The sequence below is a fragment of the Salminus brasiliensis genome, chromosome 16 (assembly GCF_030463535.1).
Source record: "Salminus brasiliensis chromosome 16, fSalBra1.hap2, whole genome shotgun sequence".
NCBI lineage: Eukaryota > Metazoa > Chordata > Actinopteri > Characiformes > Bryconidae > Salminus > Salminus brasiliensis.
In genome coordinates, this window is record NC_132893.1 from 31,637,124 (window position 1) to 31,661,957 (window position 24,834).

At 38.3% G+C, this 24,834-nt stretch overlaps 1 protein-coding gene across 4 annotated transcripts in view; it reads right to left on the minus strand.

The window, feature by feature from the left end:
* Window positions 1–118: 118 nt before the first annotated feature.
* Window positions 119–24,834, minus strand: part of lhx6a (LIM homeobox 6a) — a 31,170-nt gene continuing 6,454 nt past the window's right edge. For 2 of the 4 annotated variants that reach the window (XM_072658979.1, XM_072658978.1), the window contains exons 3-8: window positions 23,737–23,858; window positions 9,817–10,037; window positions 7,431–7,531; window positions 6,563–6,658; window positions 6,223–6,397; window positions 119–4,251 (exon numbers count right to left, since the gene is read on the minus strand). In XM_072658979.1, the coding sequence (XP_072515080.1) occupies window positions 4,172–4,251; window positions 6,223–6,397; window positions 6,563–6,658; window positions 7,431–7,531; window positions 9,817–10,037; window positions 23,737–23,858 (795 nt within the window). In that variant the 3' untranslated portion in view covers window positions 119–4,171. Of the gene's footprint in view, window positions 4,252–6,192; window positions 6,398–6,562; window positions 6,659–7,430; window positions 7,532–9,816; window positions 10,038–23,736; window positions 23,859–24,834 lie in introns of all 4 variants that reach the window. The other 2 variants (XM_072658977.1, XM_072658976.1) reach the window with 2 other exon arrangements.

Sequence of the window (24,834 nt, forward strand, 5' to 3'; positions counted from 1 at the left end):
TATTTCATTTTTTTACAAAACAAACAACTCGACATGGGGAAAAAGTGCTTTACAGGGTAATATCTGTTTCAATAAATACAAGAGGCCTCGACCCCCCCCACCCCACCCCCACCCCCACTCAAAACACAGGATTTTACTCTGCAACACACACTTCCAGCTTTTTCTGGACCTTTTTTTTCTTGTCCGCCCTGCTCCCACATCAGTCCCATTAAGCCTTACACAGCACACTCCCTCTCTCACCACAGAGGGGGCTGAGGCACAGGCTACAGGACGCACAGAAATTAGCAAAAACAGAAAACAACAGAGAAACACACACACACACACACACACACACACTCTGATCCCACGTAAAGTCCGGACATTGCTTAAATAAAAAATACATGTACAATTCTTCTTCTTTACATGTAGTCGTCTGTGTTATCCGTGTGCTCTCTTTTATGCTCTCTCGCTCTTTCTCTCTCGCTCTGTTTATGTAGTTTAGTCACTCGTCTTATTGATGGGTTGAAACACACTGATGAGGAATTGATGACAGCTGATAATAAAACCTGAACTAATAATAATAATCTCATTTACTGTGGAATTTTAGAAAAATAGTGTAATTCGAATTGTATGTTGTAGCACATTGTAATATATACAATATTTCTATTGTAACAGTGGTAGAGTTCATCCACTGATTCTCCTCAGACTGAAGCAATAAATCAACCCAAAACTCGAAATACACCACTGATTTTTACCATTTTAGCTTTTTTATCTCAGTGAAAGAAATTAGTTACACCCCTACAACTGCACTTTTACAGAATTAGTCATTTACATAATTATTAATCATAAGACTTGGTTGGTATCATCCCAGTTATTCAGCAACTGTTCCCAAAATAATTTGTTTCTTTGAGGTTTTAAGGGGTTAAAAATGTGTTCTATATTTTCTACTCAGCCTCCGTCTCTGTGCAGGGTAATATGGAGTGATCAGGCTTTGTGGGGTTTCTTATGATGATAACTGATGATAAAAAAACAAACATTTAAACAATTTTATCATTAATCATTTTCTATTCTGTAGTTGTAATTTAAAATTAAAATTTTGTCATAATTAATATAAAGTTAGTGTTAATGAACTCATTCTCCAGAAGACTGAAGCCATAATTTAACCCGAACCTCAAAATACGCCACTGTTCCTTTCTGAATTTTACAGACTGGAAGCTTTTTCATCAATTTTAGCTTTTTAATGTCACTGAATAGAAAAGTGATAGCACTATAACCTCATAAATTCAACCTCTTAAACTGCATTTTAAAGGATTAATCAGTTATTATCTTATATCTTAAGACTTATTCAGTTGGTAAATACAGATTTATTCAGTAATTGTTTATAACTGAGAGTTTAAGGGGTTACAAATGTCTGCTCTGTATTTTCTACTCAGCCTCCGTCTCTGTGCAGGGTAATATATGGAGTGATCAGGCTAAGTGGGGATAACTGACGATAAAAGCATTAATTATCCAATAGGTTGAATTTTTGAAAATTTTGTAATTGTATATTTTAGCACAATAAACATTACGTGGTTTAATTGTAAGAGCGTTTGAGTTAATGTGCTGATTCTCCTTAGATTGAAGCAACAATTCAATACAAAACTCAAAACATGATCAAATTTTTTGGCCATTTTAGCTTTTTAATCTCAGTGAAAGAAATAACAGTAACAGTTTTTTCAGTTATTAATCTTTAGACCTTAATCTTGTTCAGTGGGGAACTGTTGATTTTTTCAGTAAATGTTCTGAATCTAATCCAGGTCCCTGAGAGTTTAAGGGGTTAAAAATATCAGTTTTATATTTTCTACCTTGTTCTACTCAGCCTCTCCGTCTCTGTGCGGGATAATATGGAATGATCATATGATGACTGATGATAAAAAAGCATAAATTATCCAATTTATTGTGCAATTTTAGTAACAATACAATTTCTATGTTTTTATTTCTATTGTAATTCTAATTTCAGATTTTGTCACAATGAACAGTAAGTATTTCTGTTGCAGTCAATGATCTGATTCTCCTTAGATTGAAGCCAACATTTAACCTAAAACTCAAAATACAAAACCATTCCTCTCTGAATTTCACAGAACTTTTATTTTTTAGGAATATATTTAGTTATTAATCCTAAGACTTAATATCAGCTGATTTTATTTCAGTAACTGTTCTGAAATGAATACAGCTCCCGTATTTATGGACCTTAAGGAGTTAAAAAATGTCAGTTCTATATTTTCTATCCTGTTCTACACAGTCTTCATCTCTGTGCAGGGTAATGTGAAGTGATCAGGCTTTGTGGGCTTTGTTTCTCTTGCCCGAGAGAGTGCAGATGGTAGCAGGTGATGAAACAGGGCCTTACATGGATAAATCCTGCAGCTGGACTGCATGCTTTACCCACGGACAGATGGACAGATGGGGAGACAGACAGATACATAAGGTCTGTGCTGTAGATCCATGTAAACACTTGAGTCCATGAGCATGATTCTCATCTCAGAAGACCTGAGGAAGGTTCCGTCTGTTTCAGAGCGGGGGGGACGCACGCTGAGAAGAGTGACGCATTGAATTGAACTGATTTGAGTGTGTACATCACTTCCACATCAATACTGTATATTACATCAGCACAGGTTTACACTCTTAACACTATAGGGGATTATAATGGGGATTCCTTAAAGGAGCCAGAGTGCTCCGTCTAAGGTCTCTGTCCATAGCATATATATATACATATATGCTATGGATGCTATGGTCACACTCAAACAAATTACACAGCATGGACAAAAGTATTGGGACACCTACACATTACACCCACAGGAGCTTTTATGACATCCCATTCTAAATCTATAGGCATTAGTGTAGAGTTGGTCCCCCTGGACGTATTTAACCACTGTTCAATAATACCAGCTGATGGAGGAAGATCTAGGAGGGAGGAAATTTCACCAGCTGACTTGTTGTTGTTGTTGCAGTGGTGGCTCCTATTACATACAGAACCACGCTGGAGTTCAGTGAGCTCTTTAGAACCTCCCGTTCTTTCACTAATGTGTGTAAGAAAGGCAGACTGCAGGGCTAGGGGCTTGATTTTATACACCTGTGGCAACGGGACTGAATGAAGCACCTGAATTAAATGATTAAAAGGTGTCCCAATACTTTTGTCCATATATTGTATGTTCAAATATGTTTAATTATGTGTTGATTTAACACATTGTTTCATTTGCAACCACTTGATATGTTTAAATCATGTAACTTGTAATCATTTTTTCAGTGAATTTATGTAGTTGATACTGAGGAGGACTACAGTGAGATTTAAGGAGGTTTTTCTTTTACGAATTTTTGGATTGGATGTGCTTGTATTTGTTCATACAGTGATGTTTTGCTCTGTAGCACTTTTAATAATAGCATTTTTGCACTTTGCTTAAAACTCTGCAGATAATGTAAGGATCTAAACCTATTACAGGTTGGCTACATTACTTGGTTTTCTGAGTGTAGGTCACTGTAACTGTAACTGTGCTGATTGATCAGTTAGTGTGGAAATGCTGAGATGTACAGATTCCAATCACATCAGTTCAATGCATGACTTAATCCGCAGTGCAGTGAGAGATGGAGCTTTTCTTACCAATTCCACCTAGTCTTCCTTCCATAGATCCTCCTTTCAACATGTGATCTCAGCAGTGATGCAGGCCGCCCTGCAATCCTGCAGCCAGAGCGCTCTCCAAACGTTCTCTTAGCGGCTCAAGAGAGAGAGAGAGAGGAGAGAGAGTCATTCGCAACGAGAGCAGCTGGCTTAAGCCGTCTCTCGTAACATCTTTCAGTGTGCGCTTAGGAACCGGGGTCAAATCTAAGGTCCAAATCCCAAATCCCCTTCCTGGTCTCCTGGTCTTAACACAGTCCAAGTCCAGCAAGTTTGACAGGTGACCGCTCAGGCCTCCCGTAACCGTTCGCAGGTGTGCGTCTCCACTGCCCGCAGGTGAGGGAAATCCTGTTCCGACAAACAGGCCAGAGGAAGCGCTCCCTCTCCTTGGGAGGTCGGAGGTCAAGAGCACGAGGGAACGTGACCCTGTCCTTCAGCCGGAGAGCTGCGTGACCCCTGGAGGGCGGCGCAGGAGGAGCGAGCAGGGAGTGTGGAGCAGGAGGTCAGGGCTGAGGGGTCAGTGGGTCACAGTGGCGGGGGGCGTTAGCGGCTGAGGGGCAGCTGGGGCAGGGACATGGCCTGATGAGGGAGGCTCTGTGTGGTCAGCACTGAGAATGGGTGACCTGAGGACACAAAAAAGGGGCAGATTAGCGCATATGTGTGTTTCTAGGTTGTATATGTGCATTAATGACTGTAAAAAGATCCTTTAAGGATCAACCTTTTCTGCATGTCACAAATGTAGTCGGTTAAAAAAGCCAAGTCGGGGGTCGTGAGTTTGCTTCTTTAAGGCAAGACATGTTAGGCAAACATTTTTAAGATTTATTCGATTTTGGGCTATTTTGCTTTTATAAAATGAAAAGAAACCTTTAGCTCGTCACAGGTACTGTAGTAAGGCTCTCTCTCTCCTGCCTAATGTCTTCAGATCTATATATGGTCATTTTATTTGTGTTAGCAACCAATTGTGAAAGAAAAAGGGGGATTTTAACCTAAGCATAAAATCACATTGGCTGATAGCTTTAAAGGCTGTTTTTTTGTTTGATTAATTTCTTCTCACAACCTGAGCCAGATATCCTCACTTTAGTAGCAGTTACATCTGCAAATTATTAATTCCTAATGCTTTAATTGCGGTGGTTGTTCATATTTCATGCCTAAAAAATCCTAAATTTAAATATAAATGACAGTATTTATATTATTTATGTATAATTGATTTTTTTTAATAATTATAAAATAAATGGTTTTTTTTATTTAATTATGTATAATTAAAAATCTGTATGTCAACAAAATAAAGGAGTAAGTTAACATTATAATGTTATTAGCAATAATTCATAAACAAATGCATAAAATGTGGACGATTTTTCTTAATGTAAGTAAGAAAAACAACTAGGAAAGATTCATGGTGGTCTCTAATAGATAAAATTCATACACTATTCATCTATAGTGTCTTGCCTTATTTTGCACTGGAGCTACGAGGTTAATGTAGCAAAAAAAACAACAATTGAATCTTAAAAGCTACCAGTTAACATCATATAATCTGCATTAATCATCTCACACTGGACCTAAATCGTGACCTCAAATAGACCTGCTTTGAGGTCACAGACAAAGGTAATTGCTACCGCTCTTTTAGCAATGCAGTGTCATTATTCTACTTTTTGACAGTGAACGCTACGGAATACAGTCAGAAACCACCAAGGCGAGTCTATTAGAGCTCACATGGTTTGTGGTGAGTGTGTGATGATCACCGCTAATTGGTGACACAAATCAGTTCTTATTAGCTTTAATTCCCTGATTGCTGTATTAGCCTTGTAGCTCCAGTGCAAAACTAAATGAGTGAATTTCCCCATACAGAAATCTGATATACAGGCTTCAAATGTATGACACATATTAAAATACATGGAATTACCTGATATCCCTATATTTTAATAAAGTTGGCACATAATTCTAATGTATTTTAATATGTGACCTAAGATACAACATATATTTGGTTACATATTAAAATACATAAGACATATGTTTTTCAGCAATATGTTAACATATACAAGCATTTAACCTTTAACCATATTTGATAAAAATTGTTGCTGTCAGACAATAACTTTATCTCCAAAATGGCAACTTTACACAAGGACTGTACAATTCTTAACTTTATTGGCTGTCAGTGTAAAATTAAATTAATATAAAATTATTCAGAATCATGAAAGTCTGACTCAATGTAAAGAACAATGGTCAGAAATGATACAAATGGAGATTTATGGGCCAAAGAGATGTTATGTGTCACAGATATTATATTTACTATAATTGATATTTTTTATAGGTTTACTACATATGTGGGCACATATGCATTCACCTACTATATACTATATACACTATATATATAGTTCTACCATATCATATATGTCTACATTATATATTTACATTTATTTTGACATATATGCCCAATATTTGTGCATAGATGGCCATATCTCAGCTTTCCACATGGGTCAAACACCAGACATGATTTGGCTGATCGACTACATTTGTGGTCAAGAAGAGCATGAATGAAAATGTGGTTAAAAAAATGTTTAATTTACATGTTCTTGTACTTGAGAAGTTCCACTCACTGTCGATGTAGCCATGCAGAGCCACCATGCGCGCTCTCTCCGGGCTACCGAAGGGTGAGTAATGCAGCTCGTCGGGCAGCGAGGGGGGCATGCGTGCCTGCGGGTGACCCTGCGGAGGCCCGCTGTGCTGAGGAGTGTGCTTTTTGTGTCTCGCCCGGCAGTTCTGAAACCAAACCTGCGGATTAAACCACATTAGCAGCCGTCACGCACCTGTCTGTGATCATTTACAAATGAAGCTGTACATTATTTTATTTTTGCAAAAAAAAGGGAATGTAGTGATGGGACTCAGATAATGGAGATACAGAGGGAACACTGTAGAAACTGAGGAAAAAGTGTGTACCTGTATGACTCGTCTGCTCAGCCCCGTCATGTCCGCCAGCTTCTGCAGCGTCTGAGCGTCAGGGTTGTTATCCTGAGCAAACTGAGCCTGCATTACCTGCATATGAAGCATAGAGACCCTCTCAGAATAGGAAAACACTGTTAAGCAATAGATCATGTGATCTCACTGGACATAATTATAATTATAGACAGACTATATACAGCACTATGCCGAGGTTTTGGACCCCTAATCCCACTATTTAAAGTTATGTCTCTCAGCAGTGAGAGAGTTTTTACTGTAGAAGCTCCAGATCTCATCAGAACAGATGCAGGGGAACATAAATCCAATAAAAAGGAGAAACAAGAGCTTCTCGTTCTGAAGAAAGTAGTGAGATCTTGTCGGTGAGCTAGTCTGAAGAACAGAGCTCGGTTCCTCCAGGTTTCTCCTGGACGCCCCCCAGTCCAGCCAGCACAGCGTGGAGGATGTGTTCAACTCCACCATCAGCAGCAGCAGCAGCAGCTCACCTGATTTACCATCATTAAGCCCTGATTTACCACCAAACCAGGTGTTGATCTGAGGAGAACTCTAAATAATACTAGACTCTATGAGAGAGGAGAACTTTGGAGATGTTCTAATGATGAACACAGTGATGGAGAACCTCCACCACTTTCTGTAGGAGTGTTATCAATAGTTACATTTTTTACTTTATTAATATTTTTTTGTTGTTCTAATTTTCTAAATTGCAAAACCTTGTTGCAAAAGCCGTTTATAACCCATTTGTGTTCCCTTTTGTTTTACTGTATACGACTGTAATCTCTCACATCACTCTAATGCTGTGAGTAATGCTGTGATGCTATATGTGCAGATACAGGGTGTAACTGGTTCTAACCTGCAGCTGTTCGGCAGTGAAGGAGGTCCGAGCCCGTTTGGCTGGTTTGGGTTGGCTATCTTGCTCTGACGGCACTGCCCCTTCCAGCGTTAGACCACTTCCTGTGAGAGCGAGAGGCAAAAATCAGCCACAGCACACACTGACTGAAACTCAGGTGACCTCTTACATTACATATAGAGCAGTACGTACACACGGACACACAGAGCATTACGCCATTTAAAGAGCTACACAGGCACAAACAGAGCAATATACATTTATTCATTAACAGCATATGTGTTGTGTTACTATTATTCTCGTGCCAGGGAACCCAGGGAAACAGCAGATCCCCAACAATGTTGGGGACAGTGATTCAACAGTGATTCAAACACAAAGCCGTGTTAAAAAGCTGAACACCGTTGAAAACACTATTAAACACCAGTTGTGTTTAGAAAAGTAACAGATGTGGTCAAATACAGCACGCTTATTTACTTATTTGTTTATTTATTTAATTATTTATTTATTTATTCATTCATTTTGTTCTTACGAAATGGGTTCTTCTAAGATTCTTGAGTAAAAGCAACGGATCTATGTAGAATACCTTGATTTTGATCATTTGCTGTCTCTTGTAGATGGTTCTCTATAGAACCTTTATATATATATATATATATATATATATATATATATATATATGGCACATAAAAACCTCACATCTCAGAAATAGCAACATTACAGGAGAAGGAAAAACTTTCAATGGAAGTCAATGTAACAAAATTTTAATCCAGGTCATTTCAAGGCATTTCTATTGGTTCATTTACTGTGAAATTCTGCTACAATATAAAGAACAATTGTCAAATTCACATTATGTCAAAATGCAAAAACAGCATAAATGGAGATCAGGTTTTAGCATCAAAGCAACAAACTCTTTATATATAACTTTATATATATACTCTAATCTTTATATATATACTCTAATCTATATATGTACTCTAATCTTTATATGTACTCTAATCTTTATATATACTCTAATCTTTATACATAAATAGCTCTGGATACCTCCAAAAAGGGTTCCATTACTGTACAAGGCAAATTTTAGTACTATATAGCAGCCTTTTTGAGTGTATATAAAGTATATAGGCACAAATACCCACAAGTGTATATCGCTGCTATCTAATAAAAAAAACTTCTGTACACCGTGTGAATAATTCTGGGTGAACTGGCCAATAGAAATGCTCCAAAAGTACATGGAATTAAATCTTTTTACATTGACATCCATTGAAACTTAAGACCATTTGCACCATTTTGGAGATCCCAGTTCTTCATTGGACAGCGACTATATGGGAATAATGGGACCTTCCATAAAGAAGAATCCTAGAAACTACCCAGACAACAGCAGTGATGTGAATCTGCGAGACTCAGTTGGCTCAATCGGTTGCACATGAATAAAATGTGAGCATGTGAACATCAGCCGGGTTCAGACTAGGAGCAGTAAACTGAAACCCAGCGATTGTGTGGCTGTAATAGATTTTATTCATGTGCAACCGAATGACACATTTCAAACATGTAAATTCAATACACCATTTCTTTCAGGGAATGAGAGTCTATATCTGCTTGAGCCAAGATGATTACATACCCTATCACACACCCACATACACACTCTGTCACACCCAGAAATGCTTCACACACAAAGACACACTCCTATCTCTCCTCTTTTTGATACAGTATTTTATACACAGTATATATGTCCAAATAATTGTGGACACCCCTTCTAATGAATGCGTTCAGCTACACAGACACACACATAGCTTGTCTAGTCCCTGTAGAGAAATACTGCCAATAGAATAGGACTCTCTACAGCAGATAAATATGGGCCCATTTGCTCCATGCCTACTAATGTCAGGTGTGGGCTAGAGGGGTATGAAGCCCCCCAGCATTGAGCTGTGGAGCAGTGGAAGAACTGTGTTCTCTGCAATGATGGATGGTGGTGCTCCATCCAATACCTTTGGGATGAGTTGGGGAGAGATGGGGTGAGGTTGTGATTATCTAACATCCTGACCTCACTAACGGTCTTGTCGCTGAATGCAATCAAATTCTCACAGCAATGCTACTCCAAAATCTAGTCGAAAGACTTTTTCCCGGACAGTAGAGACGATTACTCCAGGATAAGCCTTTTTTAATACTCTTGATTTCAGAAGAAACAGTGAATGAGCAGGTGTCCCAATACTTTTGTCCAAATAATGTACTTTGAGTTTTTCTTAACATTGTGCCAGAATTTCATGCTGAATGGACCAAAAGTGCTATAAAATGGTTTGGAATAAAATATTTTACACTGACTTCCATTAAACAGGTATGAAAACACACACACACACACATACACACACACACACAGATAACAGAGATAGACACTCACCGCTCTCAGCTGCCCGTTTCAGGTTCTCCACCATGGTGTCGTAGTGGATCCTGCAGAGGACCTTCTCCTCCACTAGGCCAAACTCTTCTCCAGTGGAGAGCTGTCGTTTGCAGGAGAAGCAGGCGAAGCAGGCCAGGTGGTAGGCGTTTCCACGGGCGCGCCGCACCCAGTCGCTGGCGTAGATCTGCCGGCCACAGCGTGCACACTTAGTACCAAACCTACTGTGAGAGAGACAAGGCCCACCGCATCAGTACCCTGAGCAGGAACGAGGCCTGCAGCCAACCTGCAGCCAAAACACACCTTGACACTTTTACAGCCAACACTACTACTCTTAAAAGGGTGAGTCTTTGAGTGCTGTCTTTTTGATTGCATGAAGAACCATAAAATGTTGGTAGAAACCTTTACATCAAGTGGTTCTTCAAGGTTCTTTAGACCTTTAAAAGGTCCCTCACAATCTCCTTACATCTTTATTATGAACTTGGTTCTTTATGCAACCATAGGTGGTTGTTTTAAGGTGTTGCTCAATTACATACTCTATATTCTACACAAGTTTGGAATCACTGTTTTCCATAAAATATATAAACACAGCAGTAGAGGTTTCTAAAATGACCGAGAGAGCTGTAGAACATCAAGAATGATGATCATGAACGTGAATATATGGAAACATATGGGGTACGGGATCTCAGTCATTCCTTATTATATTTCATTTCTCAGGGCAGATCTCAAGGCAGAAGCATTACTGTCAAGAGAGGACACATATCAGCTTATAAAAGCTTGTTTCTGAAGTATTTCACATCTGATATATTGATATATGAATATATTGATGTATAATATATTGCTTCATAACACAACACCAAAAACACAAATGTTTATGGTGTTGTAAATGGTAATATTGTGAAATATTGTGATCATATGACAAGTGATTCCAAGCTTTCATCAGTAAAATCAGGGATCCTGTAGCTCTGTGATTTCCTTTTATATCCCAGAAACACACTCCAGTGTGTAAAAGGTCTAAAACACTGCAGACTGACTGCACATTACAGCCTTCTGTAAGACACAGCACCAGCAATTTAGCAGCCGCAGCCCTGGAGGAAACGTCTGCAGATCCAGCAGCTGCAGGCCTGCAGAGAGCATGCATGACCTGCAGCATACCCATGGTCCTCAGCACAGTCCTCATTCATTCAGGACACTCTAAAAAATAAAAGAGGTGCTACAGAGGGTTCTTTGAGCGGTGCCATTGAGGAACCATCAGTGGTTCTTCTATGGCACTGCTCAAAGAACCCTCTGTAGCACCTCTTTTATTTTTCAGAGTGTACTGAATTTTTAACTTGAAGTCTTAACGATGTCTTAATACACTCTGTTTATTAGCTTTGAGTGGATTTCAAATTGGTTTCATAATTATTTTATAAGAATTGCTTTTCAACGTTCTGCCCCAGCAGGGCCGGGCGGGCCTGCACTCGTGAATAAGTGCGGGCCGATGACAGTGGTTATGACAGGACACCAAAGAAATGAACCGACTGGGACTAGCAGGTTTTGTTAATGTTATTCCTGCCCGAAGCCCCGTCTGTGCCAGCTGGAATACATTTGCTGTGTTTTTTACAGTACTGAAATTAGGCCTCCACTTTTTCCACAACCCCGTTCTGCTCTTGTATCCCAAAGGCCTACAAGACGATCTGAGCCCAAGACCCCACAAATTCCTGTAATTAAACACTGTAAACGCTAACTTCACAAGAGCAGGCAAAGCGATTATCAGTGTACATTGACGTAGCAGAATTAGTTCCTACATTATATGAAGTGTATGTAATAACTGTGTAATTACACAGTAATAACCATGTAACAACAGTGTAACTACTAGTGATCGGCTCACTGTTACAAATGGATTGCAGTAGTACAGCTTATGTAATTGCATAAATGTATTAACTTTAGTTTCGACTCATGTAATAACACAAGTGTAACTCAGTAGCTGTCTCTTTTAAGTGGTTATAAATGTGTTATAAGATGAGAGTAATTGTATTGATATGAACTGCGACTTTTCCTGTTATAGCTATTGAGTCAAAACTGATGTTTTGTGGAATTACACAAGCTGTTGTAACAACTAATACGTCACCAGTAGTTATTACATTGTTATTACATGCTTATTAATGTGTAACTGGCCTGTTATTAAAGACACGTTAATTACTCTAAAAATGAAAAAATAAATTACAACAAATTTCAACAACCATCAAATCAGTCCGCTTCAGATGCACAGAAGCTGCTGAGATGTGGTCAGCAGAAGCAGGTGTTATTTGGATGGGACCGGACTCAACTCCACCAAACATCACATGCTGACCAAGGGAGGGTTTCTTCGGCTTTCTAGCATGGAGAGAGGGTCAATGCGGCTTTTGGCGCAGTGGCTGAGACTAATGCTCTGCAGATGGCCACGAAAGCAACCCCCCACCCCACCCCCCAAGCACCCCACCACCACACCTCTGGCACACGGAGCGCTTGTGTAAACAAAGTGTCGTACACCACCTCCTCCGACCGCAGAGAAATGTGGGATATCAAACTGACTGATTTGGCTTCGCTTCCCCCTTTCCCTTCCCCGTCCCAAGAATGATGACACTAGCCTTGCTCGCTGGATCCCAGGCACTGGGGCCTCTGGGGAGAGGGGGGGCAGGATGGGGGCTTGTCCACTGAAAATGACATCATGCTAGACTCGAGAGCCTCGCGGTTAGCCTCGAACGAGACACGGCTCTTCATGGTTCTTCTTGCTCTTTCTGAACCGCGCTCACGTACGAGCTCTGAAACGATGTGTCTGACATGAAGGCCAGTTGACCTGTTTAGGCTCCGCCCACCTGTGTGTGAATATGTTTTGGAGAAAATAATGAGATGCAAAAATCTCATATTCCTCTCATATTCAGCATGTTTTTACCTACGTTTGTATTACTGCGTCAGTAATATCGGCCTCAGCAGCTTTTATACGAAATGAGACACAATATTATTATTTAATAGAATTACTTAAATTAAAGAAAACAAAAGTGTCTATTTTTTTGCCCATTTATTTTTTAGTTTAATTATTTATTTAGTGAAAAACAAGTGGATTAGCATAATTAAATCATAATCTATAAGGGCTAAAACAATTATTATAGTAAATATGGATGAAATTAATATTATGGAGAATTTTTTTTTTACTAATTTCAGATGATTAAGCATCATTTTTTTTACAGTTTTTTACAGTTTTTTTTTTTATAAACATTTATGTATATATAAATATCCAAAATACAACCAGAATTACGTAATAAGGTCAAATAAGGTCGGGGCTAGACTACACTAAATAAGTACTATATCTATACCTGTTAATATAAACTGGTAAATTAATTAAATTAAAATTATTGGTAAGATCATTTAGTGGCCTATTTGTTATAGAGGCTGGACTAGGACCAAAAGGTCACAGGAAGTGTGTGTATGTGTGTGTGTGTGTGTGTGTGTGGGGGGGGGGGGGGTGTGGTGATTTAAAGAAGAAGAGCGCTTTCTCCCCTCTTTAGCATTTACAACAGAGGTGCCCTTGAGCAAGGCTCCTAATCCCCGACTGCTTTCTGGGCACTGATTTAGCTGTACCCGAGGTTGTGTGTGTGTGTGTATGCTTTAATTGCTCACTAGTGTGTGTGTTTACTTCTACGGCTTCAGCAGTGACCTTCTTCTTGTCTTGTGTTTGCCAGTTAGTTAGCAGTTAGCAGCTATGCTACCGCGGTCTGGTATGCTCGAGTGGTGCATTACTAGTTCCCTTATGCCCTAATAAGTCCTTCACACTGCTTTAGTAGACAGTCTTTCACCACAAAGAGAACTCGAGCTTGATTAGAGACAGTGTTTATGATGTAGCAATGGCCTCCATCCCTCACCAGCACCACCTCAGAATCTGCACATAAAAAGCCCAGCACCACTGTATACTGTTTTCAGTATAACTGCTCCATCTGTTAAACAATTTAATGCCACACTGCTCATCCACCCCGTTCCCTCAATCCCACACATTGGAAACAGTGTGGGAAACTGCAGGCTCCTGCAGATTTACTCAATACAACAACGTACAATAAGCCTGAAAGCACCATGCAAGCTTGCAAAGCCGCTCCTGTGTACTTTACTAACCAAATTCTGACAGCTTCCTTCCAGACAAAGAATACACCATCTGCGTAATGATGCGTTTCAGTGGGTTGTCTGGAAAGGAATGTGAAACCCTGTTGAAATCTCTTCGCTGCGTCTTGCCTATCACAAGAAAGAAACTTTAGGGCGTTTGTTCTAGATGTGCTTCTGTCCTGCAGATCATAACTCGCTAGGGAAAAGCCCTGAAGCCTCAAAGCACTCCCTCCAGGCCCGACCTCCAGTCTAATGCACCCACAAGCCCAACGGATAGAAAGGATAGACTCAAACAGGAACGAGGCCGGAGGATTAATCTTGATATGCTGAGGCTGTTCTCAAATCTAGAACAAATCTGGGAGTGTTTGCTTTGGGATTTCTCTGATGACGTGCTTATAGAAAGAGCAGATCACCTGGGATTTGGAGCCACTTGGAATTTACTTAACTTGTTTCTGGGCTTTGAAACTGAGTACGTTTCATTCAGCATCAGCTGTATCTTAAATATTACGAGCGTTCTCTGAAAGGTTCCTCGAAACCACTTCATCCTGTACTTGCTGGCATCCTCTCGGCAGAGATAGGAATCAATGGAAAGTACATGCAACCACACATGAGCTATTCCACTAAAACGCCTCTCCACATCAGATTTGACTCCAGGCCTGTTCACCTCTGCCTGCCTCCAAATTGCAGCGGAGCCTCTGGCGTGCAGACCAGGGCGAACAGAGGCCTTTTCTGAGTGGATGTTTTGTCTTTTCTCCCTCCCCCATTACTGGGATTATATCCTTTATGAAACCAGAGTGTAGTTAGGGAGGTTTAGAAATACAATCCTTATGGAAATATCATGTACTTGAGTATGAGTATTGTAGCTAAGCATTGTAGTACAGCACTCTTTACGTGTACTGCTGTAAATACTGGTCCTATTCTCAGTGTGGAGTTTGCCTTAACCCCAGTGTGGCTTAAAAGTGTCCTGTAAATATGTAATACAGAAATTCAGGATGGATTAAATAGTATTACACTGCAGACACTGAAACAACCATGTTAGCTTGTGGCTCAAGCATTAGACCAGGGACCACAGAGCACAGCTTTTGGACTTCTCTAATGTTGATTACTTTAGCATTCATAATATCTATCTGTCTATATATCTCTATATATAAATGCTTCCACTGTTCATTTTCACCAGCTGACTTGTTGTTGGCTCCTATTACAGTGTTAAATTCAATGATTAACATATATATATATATATATATATATATATATATATATATATATTATTCACTAAATATACAAAAGTATTGGGACACCTCTTAATCATTGAATTCAGTACTGTTATAGGAGCCATTGCTGCAACAACAAGTCAGCTGGTGAAAATGAACAGTGGAAGCATTTAGGAACCACAGACAGCATCGGATAGTGCATAAAAGTATCCAATGTTCCATATATATATATATATATATATATATATATAGCGATTTGACATAATGAATCTGGCAGTTATTCTTTTTATATATATATATATATATATATATATATAAAGAATAACTGCCAGATTCTTTATGTGGTATGACACCAACTACATATGTAATATATAGTGTAGCACAAAGTCTATGCAAGTTTATGCAACATGTGGGTAAAATAGATATACATGCATAATTAAGTATATATACAAAATTTGCATATATATATTTATACATATACATATACATATACATAGTTATACTTTTGGAGGGGGAATACTAGAATTGCACACACACACACACACACACACACACACACACACACACACACATATATATATATATATTACATATAATTCTGTCCAGGTCTGCTTTAGTATGTGTGTAGTAAACTCGTAGGACGGTTTAGTTAACTTCTCTCTCTTAAGGAATGCCAAATTAAAAAAAATCCCCCCTGAAAACTCCCTGCAGTCCTCTCAGGTTCCCCCGGCCTTCTGTCCTGCTTCTCTGATTAGCAGCCTCTCTCCGGCTTCCTGTGTGGCCCTCCGCTCACGCTTCTGAGGCTGTTTTGTTGTTTTTTTTTTTTTACTCAGCCCAACATGGGGTAGGTACAGCCTCTGCTCTGTCCCACTCCCTCTGCTCAAATCTAACCCCCCTCCCTAGCTGAGAGTAAACCCACTCTGATTTCCTGCAATTACACTCGATTAGAGCAGCTGTCAGTCTGGCACAGATGAGAGACTGACACAAACATGACATCCATCTCCTGCCTCTTTTTTTTTATTCCTGCCAGACACCGTGATTCTGCTGGAAAACGCAAAGCTCTGCTCCGCGGCAAATCAGATTATAGGCTGGTGCTGCTTCTTCTGATCCTCCAGGCCTACAGTGCGGCTCCAGCCGCCTCCAGTGTGTAATGTAGGTGTTAATTTGACGCCGGTGATTTGGCAGGGCAGGAGATGAATAAAGCTCGTGACAAATGTATGACATTATTATGGAAAATATTTTGGCCTGCCCCACTTACACAATCTCTGCTCACTGTATCCTGCCACAGGCCCCCGAGGGGCCGCTTGCTTGTCATTTTCAGTTTCAGATGAAATGCACATGAGTTTAGACGCTGCTCCAGTCCTCTGCCTCTCAGCTGCGAGTGGGTTTCAGTAAAGCTACCGCGAATGTGAATTCTGCGTCACTGCAGCCGGCACAAATCATTCCCATTCCACGCAGTCACTCCTAATGACGGACAACTCCAGTCCACCAAGGCCTGCACGTGCGGACCGGGTGATGCGATATGACACTTTGTACACAGCGGGAGAGGCAAACACAAGGTCTGAATGGTTCTTGAGATGGACACAAGGTTCTAGGAAAACCTTTGGTCATACTTCTGTGTGCTATGTGCTCAGAAAGGGTTCTTTGATGAGCTTCTTTGAAATTCAGAAGCTTGCCTTAAATTTTGCAATTTTTAAAACTGAAAGATGCTTTAAGAATAAAATTCTCTCATTTTCTTTGTATTCTTTAGTAAAAAATATGCAGAATATCAAACACTGTAAACGTACTAGAGTCCACGCCAAAAGGGTTCTACAGGTAGCTCTAAAGAAGGGTTCCTAGACCTTATTTGGTGCTACAGTGACCCATCTTCTAAATGTTTTCCAACTGCCTAGAAGTGGCAAGGAACCAGTCCAGTGTCCAAATATTTTTTTGTGCGTCATGGTTCCATATAGAACCACTGCCTTTACCAAAGAACCTTGAAGAATTAGTGATAACGGTTAGAACTATCTGCAAAAGGTTCTCCCTCAATCTAACCACCAGCCAAGCATCCAGGGGGTCTTTTAAGTGGTCATGTTTCTATACAGTTCTATAAAGAACCTTTGAAGAACCCATTTTTGAGAGTGTATCTGGGTCCAGTTTCTTAAAGGTTTTGGACTATTTGTAGTAAATCAGTCTCGCGCTTGCTTGCTCTGGGACCTGGCTTAAGGTTAAGGTTTTGAGTTAATTGAATTTATTTATTGATATTTATCCAGATGTTGAAATCAGGTGGAGACAAGGTGAACATCTGTAAATCTTCCACAGACGTCCCTCAACATCCTTCTGTGGGTCTCTAAAATTCACACTCAGAGATCTCATTTTAGGGAACCATTGAAAGGCTCCTGAGGAACCCGAATGTGGGTCTTCTACAGGGGTCTTGGTAGATAGATTAATTTGAGCATATCTCTTTGGTTCTGTTTGCCACTATTGCCCCATGTTGCTCAAGTATACATTAGGCATCATGATGGAGGTGTTTCTCAGTGGCAGCTTTGATTGAGAATCCAGTGCGAGTACAGAGAGCCCTCTATATGCCTCCTGAGCGTAACTCCAATGTAACAGAATTTGCCTTTAAAAATGATGCCCGTGATGGCCATCTCAGGCTGAGCTAATTATAAATCTCGGCACGGCCGCACCGTATCGGGTTACGCTCTGTGTATAGAGGCGAGCCAGCCGTGCTCTAAAAGTGTTTCTTTCACCAAAAAAATAAAATAAATATAAAATCACACCAATGCCACCAATAAATGGAAGGAAAAGCTTTTTAAACCATCTCAAACCAAAGAGTCCACTCCGCCAAGTCTGGCAAATCAAAACCATGGAGCGGCTTCTATGCTGACAAATGCTTTTTCTCCAGCTCTATCAGAAAATCAAGCCAAATATGAAAATCATTTTTAAGTGAAATTCCCTTCTAAGTATAGTCTTTTCTGGCGGGACATATTTTGCTAAGATCTCTATCTCCTGAGCAGAAAAGGCTCTACAGTAAGTACAGGGCTTCTCTGCCACTGGACAACACACACAAACAAGCCCCTGGTCCTTACAACAACCCTTACTAAGCCACTGCGCTGCTACTACGACTCCTTGACAACTTGAAGCTATTACAGCAGCCCCCTTTTTGCCTTGTCTAAATGAATATCTTACACAGTCAATCACCGTGTTGCCTCTGGTAATGTTCCCATGATGCTGTGGTACACAAGGCCTCCATACAAGTGTCCCATAACCTCATATCTTTATTTCTGCTGTTTTTTGCTTTACTTTGTGTTAAAACTGTATGATGAACGGACCAATAGAAATGCTTCAAAATGATCATCACACATTCAGTTCACTTCTTTAGTTAAGAAGGTTTTTTGCTGCTTCTTCCATCTCTCTCTCTCTCTCTCTCTCTCTCTCTCTAAATATATATATATATTTCTTTTCTTTTTTTTTTTAAGCAGAATTCTTGAAGCATTTCTATTGGTACATTCAGTATTAAATTTTGACACACTGTAAAAAAAACAATTGCCAGATTCACATTTACATTATTTTCAAAAAAGAAAAAATAGAGAACAAAATGTAGATACAAGGTTTTTGTATGACAATGTATGTATATTTTTTATTTTATTTTTTGTATATATATTTTAGCTTTCCTTTTTTTCCATGTCTATATATATATATATATATATATATATATATATATATATATATATATATATATATATAGTGAGAGAGAGAGAGAGAGAGAGAGTACAAATAAAGTAAACAAATGCAAATATGGTATTTATTTGTTCATATTGAGAAAGAGCAAAAAACTTTGTCATTTTCTTTTTTTTCTTTAAATACAATAAGCAAACATTTGTAACTTTAATAACTTTAATAACTTAAAAAACATCAACAACACATGTAAATCGACCAGGGGTGCCCCAGCCTGTCCACGCAATCGCATATGTGGAGAACAAACTGCCAGCTCTGCTGAGTTGTGAGGGAACCCGTAATTAATAGATATAAGAGAAATCACTTTTTAAAATAACTCAGTTTGTTTACAACAACATTAGCCATCTCCAGAAATTCAGAAATCAGCCATAACACCTTAACATCATTAGATTTTTGAATATTTGTATTTATATTTTATTTCTTTTGTTGTTAAAATGAGGCAGAATGTCAAAAAGGGCTTCTATACAGCACTGATGAAAAGGGTTTGACCCAATAATGGCACCTTTTTTGGTGCTACATAGAACCGGGGTTTAAGGTTCTATAAAGAAAAACCCACTTAACCAGGCAAACAACCATTGAATTATTCAGACGGTTCTTTGAGTTGTCCTGGTTCTATCTAGACCTATTGCCTTCACTAAGAACCCGCTGAAGAACCTGATCAGCTCTTACAATCTTTACAAAACAAGCGTAATTACCCAGAGAATTTGACACGGGCATCGTGTAACGTCCTTTCTGAAGGTTATTTCTCTTCAGACGTTGTTATCAGATGAGCTAAACCCCACTGGAGACACAGAGCTATCTCAGACACTCTGTTATCTCAGTAAACACTTTACTGATAGTGTTTAATTTGTATTTACACACGAAGAGAAAATTGCAGCTTTCCTTTTTCCCATGTCTCCTTCAGCAGAGATGGATATTCACGGCCTGGTTTAGACACAGAGCGTCCTACACCAACAGACGCAGCAGCTTTTAGACCCAGTGTGATCCGTATCCGGCATCAAAATGCCCCCACGAGAAATGACAAAAACCCTGAATGCACTCTGGCCTCTGACTCCTGCCATCCTCCCAACACTTCTGCCTTTCTCCACACTAAACAAGACATCTGCACAGATGTGTGTAGGAGCCTTCCAGAGCGGCCCCGGCGCCCCAGCATTGATACCCCCATCATGTGAAGCATCACTTCAGATTATTGGCTCCTAAAGCAGAAAACAAACGTCCTCCTCGAACGCGGGATCAGCTCAGAAAAAAAGGGGGCCAGTCACTTCACACTGCTGCGAATGAACGGGGAAGGCAGGCCAATATCCTTCTGCCATTCAGAGCCTGAGCTGAGTGCCCTGCAATCACACCCTCGCATCCTGAACGCTATCACACACATCCTTCACTCGGCAGCCCGCACATTACACCAGTGTCAGAGAGCCTGAGGGAAGCGTCCATAGACTACAATACAAATCACCTTGATCAGATAACAAGCAAGTTCTATCAGCTGTATGAGCTATTACCACTACTACTTCATTTAGGAGACAGGCTCTGTTAGGCCACACTTATATAGCAATACTCATGTATGTGAATTTGATACAATAAGGGGTGTGTTTTGCATTTTTCAGCCATTTATAGCAGCGCATATATATATATATATAGGTGTCCTTATTATGTATATTGTATAAATGTATTGTATAAATGTAAGAAAATGTAGGTTATAAATGAAGGTTATGGGATAATGGCATATATATGTATATGTATACAAGCATATGTGTATATGCCATTATCCCATAACCTACATTAATAACCTACATTGATACATCATATATATATATATATATATATGAGCATAACACAGGGCATATTTGTATAGGAATATATTTATACATATAAATCTGTATATACTTGTATATATGTATATATATGGCATTGTCCCATACATAGATTTATATATATATATATACACACACACACACACACACTGATGTATACGGCTTTAATAACTGTATGCGTGTTTTGCATTTTTTTTCCAACCATTTATTGCATTCATTTAGGTGACCAGCAAGCCATATGGGCCATCTACTATATTAGTACATAAACACACACACATTCCTTTACATGTCTTTTTGTTCAGGTGACACTCTATCTGTCAGTCTATCTGTACGATCAGTTTGTAACAGTACACATAAGAACATCTCGACTTGTACTGATATTAATAAGGACCCTTCTGCATAAGCTTGGGCATATGGCGTACTTCTCTGCACCTTTGGAAGCGATGTCTTAATTCAGATAAGAGCTTATACAACACATACAGTCTCCTTTAGGGCGTATTTCCAAATAGGAACACACATGTATACACCTTCAATCAGCGACATGCAACATTTTCCAGCCAATAGTGCATAGCTGTCTAATCAGGGGTATGTTTTGAATTTTTACACCATTTCTAGCTACTGACCATCACAGGAGACGAGCCAACTATACTAGCACACGGTCTGCTTATGGGATACTGGTATTTACATACATATTGCTCAGGTAACAATCTACCTGTACCAGCAGTTAATAACTGCATACAATGTCCTGACCTGTGCTGAGATGATATGAGTAAGGACGCTAGTAGACACAGTACGCGTGGACTTCAATACAATCCTCAAAATGATATAACTCTCATACATATGCAGGGTCATTAATTAGCACTTTTGTAAGACGTTGATGACCTCACTACTGATAGCAAGCCGTTTTTTTACATGAGCCGTGGCTATTAGACTAAAGCTCCGTAATGGATACTGATAAAGACCGATTTAACTTTTATTTTTTAAGCCATTTATTGATTCAGTTCATCTGACAAGCAAACTACATTAATTATGACAGGGCTTTGTTCATAAGCAGGATCATATTTAATATTAAAATGCTGAAAGGCCTTTTAGGATACAGCGCTGTTGGGATATAGTGTAGATTATAGAGTGCTTTGACCATAAGCAGGGCTATATTTTGCATTTATTTCGCTACAGGACAGTAAATGGCGCGCACACACACATACACACTGCTTTGGTCATATACACCCAATAACCACACAATCAGTTTGACGACTAGGGTAAATACTGTCTATCGGGCGGTTATATGAACCCTCACTGTTAGTGTATGATCTTTTATGTATTTGCACTTTTGTAAGCCATTATTTATCGTAATACTAATATCGAGTAAGCTGTATTAATTATTACTGTGGTGGTTAAATTGTCTTTATTATGGGATGCTGATATTTACATAGGCCTTTTGTCATAAGCAGGGTCATATTTAGTATTTATTTGCAATTAAAATAGTACAAGCAGGCTATATGAACCCTCTTTGTATGGATACAGTATCCGTTACAGTGTTAGTATACAGTAGTAGTGTTTATAACGGTCTTTGCATATAAGCAGGGATGCATTTTGGGGCCTTTAGAGCTTATTATTTTAGTCTGTATATCTGAAGGAAAGTGAAGGCCGTCTATAAGACATATGAACCATCACTGTTGATTGTTTAAGGGCTTTAGCAGCTATTTTGCATGTATTTTTTGTACTTTTGTAAGCCAATAATTATCGTAATACTAATATCGAGGAAGCTATATTAATTATTACTGTGGTTAAATTGTCTTTTTTATGGGATGCTGATATTTACGTAGGCCTTTTGTCATAAACAGGCTCATATTTGGTATTAATTAGTATTTATTTGCAGTTTAAATAATACAAACAGGCAAAATGAGCCCTTTTTATATGGATACATTATCCGTTACAGTGTTAGTATACAGTAGTAGTATTTATATGCAGGGATGCATTTTGGGGCCTTTAGAGCTTATTATTTAAGTCTACACACCTGAATGAAAGTGAAGGCCGTCTATAAGCCATATATATTATATATTTATATATATTATATTATTTACAAGACATATGAACCATCAGTGTTAGGAAATAATTTCCTTTATGAAATATGAAAATCTGTAAATGATCATGGCACCTATTTTGCATTTGTTTTGGTAGTCGGATACAATCTACACTATACAAATAAACATTATGCCATTATGAAATATTGCTAGGTCTATTTATAAATGCTCTCCTACATGTAATCTTACTGTTATTGATTACTTTTATTTCTATAACAAGCAAGTATAATTTCCTTTATGTGCTGGCAATACTAATAAAGCCCTTTGTGAATTAATATAAACATATTTTTCATTTATATGAACATTCACAAGCCATTATTACCTGAATTCTGTACATTTCTGAAGTGCCCAGCATCTGAATGCACGCATTTCTCCAAATCTAAGCAAGATCCTACGTTTCTCAGCTGGCATTCACACTCCTACAGAGCAGGAGGCAGCTCAGCTTCAGTCCTATCCCACATTTACTGCATTGTAGGGCACCAAAAGCAATGCAAAATATCAGCCTTAACTCTAGCAGTCTCACCGAGCAAGGCCATAATCTGCAGCAACCAGATAAACAGTAAAAATCCAGATGTTTATGCGCCAACAGCCACAAGAATCCTGCAGGTCTTTCTGCAGTGCTCTGAAGAAAGAGGCTCTGCAGCACGAGCATGACCCAAACAGCACCTATCATTACGCATAAAGCAGCGCAGGCATGTATCGTTTTATATACCCACACACACAGACACACACACACACCTCCACGCTTACCAACCCAACACCCAAACAAACAGCTACTGCACTCCTCACACATTTTCACAGCAACCTCTGATCAGCATCCAGCTGATCTGATTCACAGATCTATCCAGTGCGATTAGAGCAGAATGAAGAGCATCATTAAAGCAGGACAGATGTGCTGCCTCTGTGAGCATCCTGACAGTACAGCTGCTGCTGCTGCTGATGTGTAATCTACACCTTTAGATGAAGTAGAAAAACTTACCCTACCTGAAATAATCCATTTTACAGAAGATTTCCTTATTTTTGATGTAGCAGCTGCTGTGCTGACGCAGTGATGTTCTGCACACTGAGCACTCCAGGCACCGCACGTGCCAGATTAGATTATTAACCTGGGGGAAACAAAAAACCCAATATAATACATATTACAAATAGATAGTAATCATAATACTACTACTACTACTACTACTACTAATAATAATAATAATAACAAATAGATACTAATCATACTACTACTACTACTTATAATAATATTTAAAAATAATAATAACAAATAGATAGTAATCATACTACTACTACTACTACTTATAATAATATTTAAAAATAATAATAACAAATAGATAGTAATCATACTACTACTACTACTTATAATAATATTTAAAAATAATAATAACAAATAGATAGTAATCATACTACTACTACTACTACTTATAATAATATTTAAAAATAATAATAACAAATAGATAGTAATCATACTACTACTACTACTTATAATAATATTTAAAAATAATAATAACAAATAGATAGTAATCATACTACTACTACTACTTATAATAATATTTAAAAATAATAATAACAAATAGATAGTAATCATACTACTACTACTTATAATAATAATAATAATAATAAAAAATAATTATTATTATTATAATAACAATAATAACAAATATATACTAATCATACTACTATTACTACTACTACTAATAATAATAATAATAATAACAAAAGGATAGTAATCATACCAATAATAATAATATTAATAAGAATTAGAATAGAAATATAATATAAATATAATAATACAAATTAATAATATAATAAATATTATATCATATAATACAAATATATAATATAAAAAATAATATAATACAAATATGATATTAGTCATTATACTTGTTATTATTATTAATAATAATACTTTTTAAATGGTAAGTATATTAGTATAGTAGTAGTACTTATGTTGTTATCAAATTACTCCTGTTTATTATCATTATTATTAGTAGTAGTAGTAGTATAAATATTATTTTAAAGGTATAATTATAAAATATGATCACAATTATTACAAGTGTTATTATTATTATTGTTACAACA